This window comes from Leucoraja erinacea, chromosome 24 (assembly GCF_028641065.1).
Source record: "Leucoraja erinacea ecotype New England chromosome 24, Leri_hhj_1, whole genome shotgun sequence".
Lineage (NCBI taxonomy): Eukaryota > Metazoa > Chordata > Chondrichthyes > Rajiformes > Rajidae > Leucoraja > Leucoraja erinaceus.
This window is the reverse complement of record NC_073400.1, coordinates 32,964,900-32,979,392: the sequence shown is the minus strand read 5'-3', so window position 1 is coordinate 32,979,392 and position 14,493 is coordinate 32,964,900. Positions and strand designations below refer to the sequence as shown.

The window sequence follows — 14,493 nt, the reverse complement described above, 5'->3', positions numbered from 1 at the left end:
GTGTGAATCTCTGCCCACCGGGCACCAGCAGCCTATACACTACGTTACACTTTAGAGATACAGCGCGGAAACCGGAGCACCCGGAGAAACCCCACGCAGGTCACGGGGAGAACGTGCAAACTCCGCACAGACAGCGCCCGTAGTCGGGATGGATCCCGCGTCTCTGGCCATCTGCATGTCTCACACCTCGTGTGTGTCATCTCAGGCCTTTCTCCAACCGTCTGCCTGTCACTTCACTCACGTTCACCTGTGACTTGCCCTCTTCCCCTCCTCTCCAAACAGTTTGAAGAAGGTTCCCGACCTGAAACGTCACCTATCCACGTTCTCCACTGATGCTGCCTGACCCGCTGAGTTATTCCAGCACTCTGTGAAACGTCACCTATCCATGTTCTCCACAGATGCTGCCTGACCCGCTGAGTTATGGTGCAGCAGCATCTATGGAGCTAAGGAAATAGGCAACGTTTCGGGGCCAAAACCCTTCTGGAAATAGGCAACGTTTCGGGGCGAAACCCGGAAGGGTTTCGGCCCGAAACGTTACCTATTTCCTTAGCTCCATAGATGCTGCTGCACCCGCTGAGTTACTCCAGCACTCTGTGCCTTTCCTTGGTAAAGCATCATCTGCAGTTCCTTGTGTTTTACATTGAGTGGTGTGACAGGAGTGAAGGTTGACCAGGGTGACCACGCCTGTATGGCCAGCAGGTCTGGTACTTACGCACGCATTCTGTACCCAAGCTGTAGTAATAGTCCGGGCAGTTCAACATGTCCGATTGGCCGCACGTTCGTCCTCGAATGCCCGCTCTGCACGGACACTGCCCGCTCACCTGGACAACAAAGGCAAACGTTAACAATGTTTATTGGTCCATAAGTGATAGGAACAGAATTAGGCCATTCGGCCCATCAAGTCTACTCCGCCATTCAATCATGGCTGATCTATCTCTCCCTCCTAACCCCATTCTCCTGCCTTCTCCCCATAACCCCTGACACCCGTACTAATCAAGAATCTATCTATCTCTGCCTTAAATTATATCCACTGACTTGTGGCCTCCACAGCCGTCTGTGGCAAAGAATTTGTAGAAGGGATTCGGCCCAAAACGTTGTCTATTTCCTTTGTTCCGTAGATGCTGCCTCACCTGCTGAGTTTCTCCAGCACTGTTTGTCCACAGATTCACCACCCACTGAAAGAAATTCCTCCTCATCTCCTTCCTAAAGGAACGTCCTTTAATTCTGAGGCCGTGCCCTCTAGTCCTAGACTCTCCCACCAGTGGAAACATCCTCTCCACATCCACTCTATCCAGGCCTTTCACTATTTGATATTCCTCCTCATTTCCTTCCTAAACTTACTTGTCATTTGGAATATTCGGAAGGTAATCCAGAATTAAATATGTTTCAAAAGAACTTACTTAATTATGGGCTAATAATGGGGAAAAAAGCTTATACTCAAATTTTGGAAAAATGCTCCAATACCAACAACAAAAATGTGGATTTCAAACATGTTCGAAACACTACACTTGGAAGAGATGAGACTCCTCCTAGCAGGCAAAGCAGATCACTTCCAAAAGACGTGGTCTGTATTTATGGAACTATTACAAGCATAAGGTGCAATAATAAGTTAAAACATAAAGGCTACCAGGACCTGGTAACGGGGGGTATAAAATAAATGTTTAATAAAAACACGGCTGGTATATCCTTTTTTGCGGAGTTTTGTGTTACAATTGATTTTTCTTTCTTCTTTTTTTTCTTTTCTTTCTAGGGTCTTATTTATTTTCTTTACTTCCTTCTCTAATTCCTTCCCTAAGGAGTTCTCTTCTCCCAACACTTTCCTGCACCTTCACGATTCTTCCTTACTTCTTTTTTTTATTTCTATCTTTGTTAAGGCTCAAAGAATGAAGTGGTACAACATAATGTAATAAGATATATGCGATGTATTAATGTGATTTACTGGACTGCTAATAAAAATTAAAAAAAATAAAAAAATAAAAACTTAATTGTCATTTGTACCGAGACGCAGTGATGAGATTCTTAGCTGCCGCAGAGTAACGGCTCTGCAAACACAGGAGTCCGTAGGCAGCTTAATAAACTAAAACATAACGGCACGTACCTGATTGCAGTACAAGCTGTAGGAGTTAGTGGGGTGGCACTGGCAGGCCGTGCAGCCAACACCGCTACGGAGGTTCCAGAAACCCTGGTCGCACTGGTCGCAGGTGGGGCCCACCACGTGTGGGAGACAACTGCACTGACCACTGGTCTGGCTGCAGCTGCTGCCCGGCTGTGATCCTGCTCACTGCTCACTGCACGCACATCACCCATCTGCAACTTCCTGCACCACACAAGCCCCGTCACCTTCATCTGTCCGCAATCTTCCTGCCTGACCCCATCCAGCACTCTGTTGTCACCATCCATGTTCTCCACAGATGCGCTGACCCCTGACTCCCACTCTGTGAAAGTCACTCCATGGCACTCTGTGTATAACGTCACCTATCCATGTTCCCCACAGATGCTGCCTGACCCGCTGAGTTACTCCAGCACTCTGTGAAACGTCACCTATCCATGTTCCCCACAGATGCTGCCTGACCCGCTGAGTTATGGTGCAGCAGCATCTATGGAGCGAAGGAAATAGGTAACGTTTCGGGCCGAAACCCTTCTGGAAATAGGCAACGTTTCGGGCCGAAACCCGAAAGGGTTTCGGCCCGAAACGTTGCCTATTTCCTAAGCTCCATAGATGCTGCTGCACCCGCTGAGTTACTCCAGCACTCTGTGAAATGTCACCTATCCATGTTCTCCACAGATGCTGCCTGACCCGCTGAGTTACTCCAGCACTTCAGCACAATTCCTCAACATAGAACACGGAATAAGTACAGCACAGGAACAGGCCCTTCGGCCCACAATGTCCGTGCCGTACATGATGCGAAGACCAATCCATATCCCTGCATATCCACGTGCCTGTCCAAAACCCCACTATCGTATCTGCTTGCAGCCCCCACCCCTGGCAGCCCGTTCCAGGCACCCGCCACCCTCTGCGTTGGCCAAACCTACCCCACACATCACCTTTAAACTTTGCCCCTCTCACACTAAAGCTGCGCCCTCTAGAAACATAGAAACATAGAAATTAGGTGCAGGAGTAGGCCATTCGGCCCTTCGAGCCTGCACCGCCATTCAATATGATCATGGCTGATCATCCAACTCCGTATCCCGTACCTGCCGTCTCTCCATACCCCCGATCCCCTTGGCCACAAGGGCCACATCTAACTCCCTCTAGCCAATGAACTGGCCTCAACTACCCTCTGTGGCAGAGAGTTCCAGAGATTCACCACTCTCTGTGTGAAAAAAGTTCTTCTCATCTCGGTTTTAAAAGATTTCCCCCTTATCCTTAAACTGTGACCCCTTGTCCTGGACTTCCCCAACATCGGGAGCAATCTTCCTGCATCTAGCCTGTCCAACCCCTTAAGAATTTTGTAAGTCTTGGACACCTCCACCCCGGGGAAAGGTTGTGACTGTCTACGCTGAGCCCAGTAATGTATATGCGAGGTGGGCGGGGTGAAGGTTGGCGGTCGGTCGAGGTCGAGGTCGAGGTCGCAGTGCCGTGCCGTGCGGTACTCACTCTGGCAGCCGGCAGCGTTGGTGGCGAGCAGCCGGTAGAAGCCGGATTTGCAGCGGTCACAGCGAGCGCCCTCCACGTTCTCCTTGCAGCGGCACTGCTGCGTTACGGGGTCACACGCCCCGTCATCCAGAGACCCCGCCCGCTCACAGTCACAGGCGAAGGCTGGCGGGAAAAACAAACACAGTGAGCGGTCGACATCGCGCCCTCCTGGGGCCAGAGTTACGGAGAACTCTAAACCCGATATAGGTCACAGGATGCTGGTATTGATGAGAGTGTTAGATACAGCTCTTGGGGCGGAGTCAGGGGATATGGGGAGAGGCAGGAACGGGGTACTGATTGTGGATGATCAACCATGATCATATATAATGTCGGTGCTAGCTCGAAGGGCCGAATGGCCTCCTCCTGCATCTATTTTCTTTGTTTCTATGTTCCTATGGTCAGGAATATTGCGTGCAGTTCAGCCCGGCGTGAGGGGGCTGAGGGGGGGGGGGGGGGGGGGGGGGAGGGGGTGGGGGAGGGGGGCGCGGGATTTTGTAAGTGCCCTTTCTGTGGCCACAGTTTACATACCTTGGCTTGTTATACAAGCAGGTAATCTCACTCTGACTCAATTCAATTCCATTCCGTTACAGGAAGGATGTGGGGGCTTTGGAGAGGAGGTTCACCAGAACGATGCCGGGATTTGAGGGGTTCAGCCACAGGGAGAGGCTGGACAGACTTGGATCATTTCTCTGGAGGATTAAAGGGCAAGTGTGGGGCAGGTATTTTTCACAGGGAATGGTCGGGGTCTGGAACACACTGCCAGCTGTGTTAAACTGACCCTAGTGTGTGCAGGATAGTGTTAGTGTACGGGGTCAGTATGGACTCGGTGGGCCGAAGGGCCTGTCTCCGCACCGTATCTCTGAAGTTTAAAGTGCGTAGGATAGTACCAGTGTACGGGGCGATTGCTGATCGCTGGGCCGAAGGGCCTGTCTCCGCTCCGTATCGCTAATGTCTAAATGCTCACCCACACAGGCGTCGATGGCGGTGATATCTCGCCGGGGGTCCCGACGGAAGGGGGGCCGGCACTTCTCACAGTTGTTGCCCATGGTGTTGTGTTGGCAGCCATCACAGACCCCTCCGCTAACCCCACCGCTGGCACGGTGAACGCCCGCATCAAAGTGGCATCTCTGGGCGTGGTTGTTGCAGTTACACTCTGACACACACACACACACAAGGGAAAGAAAACATGTCAACCTGAGGAACTGCAAGTGCTGGCTCACAAAAACAAGACACAAAGTGCCGGAGTAGGCAATAGACAATAGGTGCAGGAGGAGGCCATTCGGCCCTTCGAGCCAACTGTGTGCGGGTGTCAGGGGTTACGGGGAGAAGGCAGGAGAATGTGCTAGAGGCTACAAGATAGATCAGCCATGATTAAATAGTGGAGTAGACTTGATGGGCTGAATGGCCTCATTCTGATTCTATCACTTGTGACCTTATGATCCGAATTGTCTGCTCCCTCCACAGATGCTGCCTGACCCGCTGTGTTCTTCCAGCACTTTCTGTTTTGCCCCTGATCACTTGCCCAGTTTACAGGCCTCGCGGTGGTGCAGCGGGTAGAGCTGCTGCCTCACAACCCCAGAGACTCTGGTTCGATCCTGACTACGGGTACTGTTTGCGCGGAGTTTGCATGTTCACCCCGTGACCTGAGTGGGTTTCTCCAGGTGCTTCGGTTTCCTCCCACACTCAAGAGATGTACAGGTTTGTAGGTTATTTGGCTTGGTGTGTGTGTAAATTGTCCCCTAGTGTGTGTGGGGTAGTGTCAGTGTGCCTGGGGTCATAAGGAATAAGAGGAGAATTAGGCCAATGGCAACATTCAATCATGGCTGATCTATCTCTCCCTCCTAACCCCATTCTCCTGCCTTCTCCCCATAACGTCTGACACCCGTACTAATCAAGACCCTGGTTGGCACGGACTCGCTGGGCCGAAGGGCCTGTTCCCGCACTGTATCTCTAAACTAAACTAAACTAAACTTATTGAAACATATAAGATTATAAGGGTTTAAGAAGGAACTGCAGATTCTGGAGAATCGAAGGTTACACAAAAAAGCTGGAGAAACTCAGCGGGTGCAGCAGCATTTATGGAGCGAAGGAAATAGGCAACGTTTCGGGACGAAACGTTGCCTATTTCCTTCGTTCCATAGATGCTGCTGCACCCGCTGAGTTTCTCCAGCTTTTTTGTGTAACCTAAGATTATAAGGGCTTGGACTAGAGGCAGCAAACATGTTCCCGATGTTGGGGGAGTCCAGAACCAGGGGCCACACACACAGTTTAAGAATAAGGGGTAAGCCATTTAGAACGGAGACGAGGAAACACTTTTTCTCACAGAGAGTTGTGAGTCTGTGGAATTCTCTGCCTCAGAGGGCGGTGGGGGCCGTTTCTCTGGATGTTTTCAAGAGAGGGCTAGATAGGGCTCTTAAAGATAGCGGAGTCAGGGGGTATGGGGAGAAGGCAGGAACGGGGTACTGATTGTGGATGATCAGCCATGTTCACATTGAATGGCGGTGCTGGCTCGAAGGGCCAAATGGCCTCTACTCCTGCACATATTGTCTACTGTCTATAAACTGGGTGCTGCCTCCCTCTACAGGCGGGAGGTCCACACTGTGCCCGGGGGCAGCGACCCAAGGCAGCGGTACTCACTTTTACAGGCGTTGGTGCTCTGGTCATCAGCTGGTCTCCAGGGCTGGTCATTGTAGAGGCTGGCACACTGCTCACAGTTGCTGCCCGCTGTGTGGTGCTGACAGACGCACTGCCCGTACACCTGAAATACAACAACAAACCTCTTACAAAGCAATAAAACCAAAAACACAGGAAGTTTGCACCCTGACTCAACTTTCTCCGACACAAAGGCAGGGGTTGAACCGATGTAGAAACTGCAGATACTGCGTTTATACCGAAGATAGATACAGAGTGCTGGAGTAACTCAGCGGGTCAGGCAGCATCTGTGGAGGCAGAGGATGGGTGATGTTTCGGGTCGGGACCCTTCTTCAGACCCTTCTTCAGACCCAAATCGTTGCCCACCCTTTGTCTCCAGAGATACTGCCAGACCCGCTGAGTTACTCTGGCAATTCTGTCTACATTTGGCATTGAACAGATGTTCGTTAATGTAAATCACATCTGCATGCCAGCCGAACACTTCAAAACCATCAGATATTGTTGGCATTTCTGGTACTCAAAGTAATAATTATTGTTGGCTTACAAAAGCTGACTAGGGGCATCATTATTAATAGAATCTCTGATCTGAGGTTTCTTGCTATCCCAGTGGCAATGTTCCTCTTCTGAAGAAGAGTCTCGACTAGTGCAGTCACCTATCTATGTTCCTAGCCCAGTTAGTTACTCCAGCACTCTGTGAAACGTCAGCTATCCATGTTCTCCACAGATGCTGCCTGACCCGCTGAGTTACTCCAGCACTCTGTGAAACGTCACCTATCTATGTTCTCCACAGATGCTGCCTGACCCGCTGAGTTACTCCAGCACTCTGTGAAACGTCACCTATCCATGTTCTCCACAGATGCTGCCTGACCCACTGAGTTACTCCAGCACTCTGTGAAACGTCACCTATCTATGTTCTCCACAGATGCTGCCTGACCCGCTGAGTTACTCCAGCACTCTGTGAAACGTCACCTATCCATGTTCTCCACAGATGCTGCCTGACCCACTGAGTTATGGTGCAGCAGCATCTATGGAGCTAAGGAAATAGACAACGTTTAGGGCCGAAACCCTTCTGGAAATAGGCAACGTTTCGGGCTGAAACCCTTCCGGGTTTCGGCCCGAAACGTTGCCTATTTCCTTAGCTCCATGTTCCCCACAGATGCTGCTGCACCCGCTGAGTTACTCCAGCACTCTGTGAAACGTCACCTATCCATGTTACCCACAGATGCTGCCTGACCCGCTGAGTTACTCCAGCACTCCTGTACTTTTCTATGTTCTACATTCCAACGTTGTGTTTCATTGCTGTGTGCAAGAAGGCATGGCAGAAATGCAAACTTTAGTCCAACTAACGCAAGGACAAACAGGCAGTTTGTTACTTGGATCCCAATAGTTTGATCGGAATGTGGAGAGGATGTTTCCACTAGTGGGAGAGTCTAGGACCAGAGGTCACAGCCTCAGAATTAAAGGATGTACCTATAAAAGGAGATGAGGAGGAATTTCTTCAGTCCGAGGGTGGTGAATCTGTGGAATTCTTTGCCACAGACGGCTGTGGAGGCCACAAGTCAGTGGATATTTTTAGGTGGTGATTGACAGAACTTGATTAGTGCGGGTGTCAGGGGTTATGGGGAGAAGGCAGGTGAATGGGGTTGGGAGGGAGAGATAGATCAGCCATGATTGGATGGTAGAGTAGACTTGATGGGCCGAATGGCCTAATTCTACTCCTAGAACTAATGAACATGATCGGACTTTGCTGGCTTTACCTTGCACTAAACATTATTCCCTCGTCATGTATCTGTACACTGTGGACGGCTCGATTGTAACCATGTACACTCTTTCCGCTGACTGGATAGCACGCAACAAAAGCTTTTCACTGTACCTCGCTACATGTGACACTAAACTAAACTGAATTGATGTACCCACTGTGTGAAAATGTTGCCGCTGAGTTCCCTAATATATCTCTCCCCTCTCATCTTGAACCTATGTCTTGTAATTCTTGATTTCCTGCTCTGGGTAAACGAGTCGGTGCATTCACCTTATCTTTACCCGAGATGATTTTCTACACCTCTATAAGATCGCCCGTTGGTTTTGCTGTTCTACCTCGGTAGATGTGACAATAAACCAAACTGTAAAGGGCCTGTCCCATGATGCGAGTTGACCCAAGAGCTCTCCCGAGTTTAAAAAAATCAAACTCGTGGCACTTCATCACGAGTATTTTATTACTCTTGCAAACTTTTCAACATGTTGAAAAAACTTTGAGTCTTCACATAGAAACATAGAAATTAGGTGCAGGAGTAGAGGCCATTCGGCCCTTCGAGCCTGCACCATTCGCCATTCAATATGATCATGGCTGATCATCCAACTCAGTATCCTGTACCTGCCTTCTCTCCAAACCCCCTGATCCCCTTAGCCACAAGGGCCACATCTAACTCCCTCTTAAATATAGCCAATGAACTGGCCTCAACTACCCTCTGCAGCAGAGAGTTCCAGAGATTCACCACTCTCTGTGTGAAAAAAGTTCTTCTCATCTCGGTTTTAAAGGATTTCCCCCTTATCCTTAAGCTGTGACCCCTTGTCCTGGACTTCCCTAAAATCGGGAACAATCTTCCTGCATCTAGCCTGTCCAACCCCTTAAGAATTTTGTAAGTTTCTATAAGATCCCCTCTCAATCTCCTAAATTCTAGAGAGTATAAACCAAGTCTATCCAGTCTTTCTTCATAAGACAGTCCTGACATCCCAGGAATTAGTCTGGTGAACCTACTCTGCATTCACGAGCTTACCACGTTACCCGAGTACCTGCCGTTAGCGTTACGGGCCGCTACGAGACGCCCACGAGCTCCGACGTACCCGCTACGTACATTCTGCGTACTTATCACGAGTTTGATTTTTTTTTAAAACTCGGGAGAGCTCTTGGGTGAACTGGCACGGTGGGACAGGCCCTTATGTGTAAGGTGTAACATGGATGTGAGGACGGGTTACTCACTGTTGGTCGCGGGCCACGAGGTGTCAGGATGGCGTTGCCAGCTGCAGCACAGCTGGATGCATGTCCGTTACAGAAACAGCTGCCCCGCACCTTCAGCTCATACACCGCGTAGAAGGTGTTGACGTTCTGCAGGTTTTGAGATGTCGGAGATTTGTACGGTTTGATAAAATTAATCCTTAGATTGGTAAACGCTGCTAAACCTAAACAGACAGAATGTTCCATTACAAACACAGCAAACACCATGTGATTCAGGTTAGATTTTGTAAAAAGTGATTTACTTTTGCCCATCCAAAAGTGATTTAACATTCCCCAAAATGTACAAAATGGGAAGAGTTCCTTTCACAGTGGAAGTTGCTGAGCCATGTATAAGGTCAAAGGAATGTCTTACTGTTGATCTTGTCATTCTTTGAAGCACTGAGGCCGTCGGCGAGACTGAGTGGATTAAATATAACCTGGAGATCGACACAGAGAGAGGAGATTCAGTTCAAATAACTCCTTGAGCTGAAATAAATCATTGCTGCTTCATCTTGCCCAGGAATGATTACAGAGAGTGGTGGACAATGCCCGGTCCATCACAGATAGTGACCCCCCCACAATCGAAGGTCCATCACACTACTGACCTCCCCACCATCGAAGGGATCTACAGCAGTCACTGCCTCATAAAGGCAGCCAGCATCGTCAGAGACTCACACCACCATGGCCACGCTCTCATCTCATCTCATCTAGTGGGAGAGTCTAGGACCACAGGTCAGAATTAAAGGGCGTTCCTTTCAGAAGGAGACGAGGAGGAATTTCTTTAGACAGAGGGCGGTGAATCTGTGGAATTCTTTGCCGCAGACGGCTGTGGAGGCCACAAGTCAGTGGATATTTTTAAGGCAGAGATTGATAGATTCTTGATTAGTGCGGGTGTCTGGGGTTACGGGGAGAAGGCAGGAGAATGGGGTTGAGAGGGAGAGATAGATTGAATGGCGGAGTAGACTTGATGGTACGAATGGCCTAATTCTGTTCCTGTCACTTATGACACGGTGTGTTCCCTCTCCAGGGACACGTGGACACGGATATAGGCGTGGAAGTGGGCTGGGCAGACACTGGAGGTGATGGGATGGGAGTGGGTTAGTGCGGAGGGTGGGGGATGGGAGAGGCTTGGACTGATGAAGGGCCTGGATAGAGTGGATGTGGAGAGGATGTTTCCACAGCTGGGAGAGTCTAGGACCAGAGGACACAGATGCGATCGAGGAGGAGGGCTGGAGCAGAGGGTGGGGGAGGTTCGGACTGTAATTGTGCGGGGGAAGAACGAATTGCTGTACACATCTGGCTTGGCAGCTGGAATCTCAAATTGGGTCGAATGCCCTCGTCTGGTCCTAATTGGTTTGGGTTTGGTGTAGGTTTTGTAAACTATGTCGAGCTGACCATTTAACATTTTGTAATGAGCTTCACGTCTGCCTTGGAGAGAGTTCCACCCCGACCAGTGAATTCAGAAGTTTGGTAACTTTATACCTGTCCATCGGACGGCTCTTGTGTGCGCAGTTGTGGCTGGCAGCGAACGTCGGCAAGGTCCCGTGGGCGTCCGGTGGCGACGCCAGGGAAGGAGGCGGCGCAGTCGTCGGCGAGGTACAGGTACGGTTTCCACGTGCGGCCAAGGTCGTTCGAGCGTTCGATCATCATGGCTGCCGGCCGCGGCGACTGCCGGGAGACGAGGAACAGGGTCAGCGCACTAACACCAACAAAAACATTCCCGCTCAACACTGGTGTCACGTTTGGGCACATGGATAGGATGGCCAATCAGGCAACACTGGCCCAGCATGGGCAAGGTGGGCCGAAGGGCCTGTTTCCGTACCCCTACAGCTCTCTGAAGCTGTGACCCAAGATAAACAAAACTCATCATTGGGTATCAGCGAGTAGGTCCCGCCTTTGAGGGTGGAACAATAATGGTGACATTAATGTTCAAGAAGGAACTGCAGATGCTGGAGAATTGAAGGTAGACAAAATTGCTGGAGAAACTCAGCGGGTGCAGCAGCATCTATGGAGCGAAGGAAATAGGCAACGTTTCGGGACGAAACCCGGAAGGGTTTCGGCCCGAAACGTTGCCTATTTCCAAAAGGATTTCGGCCTGAAACGTTGCCTATTTCCAAAAGGATTTCGGCCCGAAACGTTGCCTATTTCCATCGCTCCATAGATGCTGCTGCACCCGCCGAGTTTCTCCAGCAATTTTGTCTACCTATGGCGACATTGATTGTGGGATTCATAACTATAGAGTCCTAGCATCATACGGCGTGGAAACAGGCCCTTCGGCCCAACTCGCCAATGCTGCCCAACATGCCCCATCTACACTGGTCCCACCTGCCCGCGTTTGGCCCACATCCCTCAAATCCTATCCATGTAGCTGTCCGAATCTCGTTTAAGTATTGTTGTACTACCAGCCTCAACTACCTCCTCTGGCAGCTCGTTCCGTACACCCACCACCCTCTGTGTGGAAACGCTGCCACTCAGGTTCCTATTCAATCTTTTCCCCTCTCAACTTGAACCAATGTCTTCTAATTCTAGATGCTGCCTGACCCGCTGAGTTACTCCAGCACTCTGTGAAACGTCACCTATCCATGTTCTCCACAGATGCTGCCTGACCCGCTGAGTTACTCCAGCACTCTGTGAAACGTCACCTATCCATGTTCTCCACAGATGCTGCCTGACCCACTGAGTTATGGTGCAGCAGCATCTATGGAGCTAAGGAAATAGGCAACATTTCGGGCCGAAATCCTTCTGGAAATAGGCAACGTTTCAGGACGAAACCCGGAAGGGTTTCGGCCCGAAACGTTGCCTATTTCCTTAGCTCCATAGATGCTGCCTGACCCCGCTGAGTTACTCCAGCACTCTGTGAAACGTCACCTATCCATGTTCCCCACAGATGATGCCTGACCCGCTGAGTTACTCCAGCACTCTGTGTCTTTTTTTTCGGAAACCAGCATCTGCAGTTCCTTGTGTCGGATTTTCAAAGCATGAATCTTACCTTGAATTGGAGCAGAATGTCGTGTAGTTGGAGCTTGCCACCCACATCCAGCTGAATAGACACTTGATCCTGGTCTTTAAACACACAGGCAGAGAAAGGAATTGGTCAGATTACATCCATCAAATATTTTCAAAATTTAGGAAGGAACTGCAGATGCAGGTTTAAACCGAAGACAGATACAAAATGCTGGAGTAACTCAGCGGGACAGGCAGCATCTCTGGAGCGAAGGTGAAGTTTCGGGTCGAGACCCTTCTTCAGACCTGACCCGAAACGTCACCCATTCCATTTCTCCAGAGATGCTGCCTGTCCCGCTGAGTTACTCCAGCATTTTGTGTCATTATATCTTCGGTTTAAACCAGCATCTGCATTTCCTTCCTAGACTCTAGAAGCGGCAAAGATGTCATTGTCTCCACCCAGTTTGTGGGCTCGGAACCCCTCCAGATTCAGGGGCAGTTTCTTCCCAGCGGTTATCAGGCAACTGAACCATCCCACCACAACTAGAGGGTCTAACTCAGTGGTTCCCAACGTGGGGTGTATGCCCCACAGGGGGGCAATTTGATTTTTAAGGGGGGCAATTGAGTGCGACTGAGGAGGTCTGGGTCCAAATTTTCGATTTTTATTTTTTTGGATTTTCCATCAGGTAAACATTTGTAGTTTATGTGTCAGATGTTATTTTGAGTAAATAATTTTTTTGGGTAAAAAAAGGTCTTTATTGTGTAGTTATTACATAATCACCGCAATGTTCTTTTGCAGCTTGTTTAAACCAAGGTATTGGCGTTTTAAGCTTCTTCAGCTGAAACGCAGTTCACTTTTTAAATGATAAGAATTATATATCACCACATGGGGGGGGGGCATCAGGATTTTAGAGGTGATTAGGTGGGGCATGGCCAAAAAACATTGGGAACCACTGGACTCTAACTAGTCCCGAGTTAGACCCTCAGAGTATGATTAATCAGACTTTACTGGATGGAGTTTGCATGTTCTCCCCGTGACCTGCGTGGGTTTTCTCCGAGATCTTCACTTTCCTCCCACACTCCAAAGACGTGCAGGTTTGAAGGTTATTTGGTGTATGTGTGAATTGTCCCCAGTGTGTGTAGGATGGTGTTAGTGTGCGGGGATGGGTGGGTCGGGGCGGACTCGATGGGCCGAAGGGCCTGTTTCCGCGCTGTATCTCTAAAGTAAAGCTGAAGGGCGGGCGGGTGATCTCACCGTTCTCCGATTGCCACCAGCTCCTCAGCGCGCCGGAGGGAACCACGTTGTAGATGCGGTGGCTGTTGGTGAAGTAGACGGGGTTGTATTCATTCCGTGAGTCACAGACACAACACTGCAGCAGCTCCTGTAGAACAACACAAAGCATGCACATCCATCACTGCACTGTTAAACACAAACACATGCTCCTTCCTGCACCCCATGTAACGCCCTGGTCCCGTAAATAAGCAGAGTGCTGGAGTAACTCAGCGGGTGCAGCAGCATCTATGGAGCTAAGGAAATAGGCAACTTTTCTATACGCCCAAAACGTTGCCTATTTCCAGAAGGATTTCGGCCCGAAAAGTTGCCTATTTCCTTAGCTCCATAGATGCTGCTGCACCATATCTCAGAGGGTCAGGCAGCATCTGTGGAGAACATGGATAGGTGACTTTTCACAGAGTGCTGGAGTAACTCAGCGGGTCAGGCAGCATCTGTGGAAGGACTGTGGCCCCTGGTTCCTGACACCGGGAACATGTTTCCCGACTCTAGCCTGTCCAATCCCTTAATAATCTTATATGTTTCAATGAGATCCCCTCTCATCCTCCTAACTCAGAGGGTCCAGAGTGTGGAGAACAAGGATAGGTGCCGTTCCACAGAGTCTGGATCAACATATGACGGTCAGGCAACATCTGTGGAAGGACTGTGGCCCCCTGACCCCGGAACATAACCGACTGGTTAATAACCTGCGATACCCTCTCCCTTCTAAAATAGCAAGCCCAGGATGTCCATTCTCAAATATTGGAGACCGCCATCCCGGGCACATGTTTGTAGGCATGCGGTACGTTGGGTCGAGCAAGGCCTGTTTCCTCAAATTTGGAGACCAAAACTGCGCATGTTTGTAGGCATAGGTACTTTGGGCCAAAGGGCCTGTGTCTGCTCAGTATGATTCTTTCACCTCGTGGCTCGATGGTTGCAGCTCTGAAAGAACTTTGACCAACTCTGGTTGCAACATTGAAATGGGCACAAAGTGACATT

General features: G+C 49.9%; 1 protein-coding gene across 1 annotated transcript in view; it reads right to left on the bottom strand.

The window, feature by feature from the left end:
- The window catches only part of LOC129708971 (laminin subunit beta-3-like), a 34,300-nt gene that overhangs the window by 12,804 nt on the left and 7,003 nt on the right, over positions 1-14,493 (bottom strand). Inside the window, 10 exon segments of the mRNA XM_055655076.1 lie at positions 713-821; positions 2,099-2,307; positions 3,599-3,760; positions 4,602-4,790; positions 6,275-6,395; positions 9,267-9,466; positions 9,655-9,718; positions 10,764-10,949; positions 12,271-12,344; positions 13,480-13,606. Of these exon segments, the coding sequence (XP_055511051.1) occupies positions 713-821; positions 2,099-2,307; positions 3,599-3,760; positions 4,602-4,790; positions 6,275-6,395; positions 9,267-9,466; positions 9,655-9,718; positions 10,764-10,949; positions 12,271-12,344; positions 13,480-13,606 (1,441 nt within the window).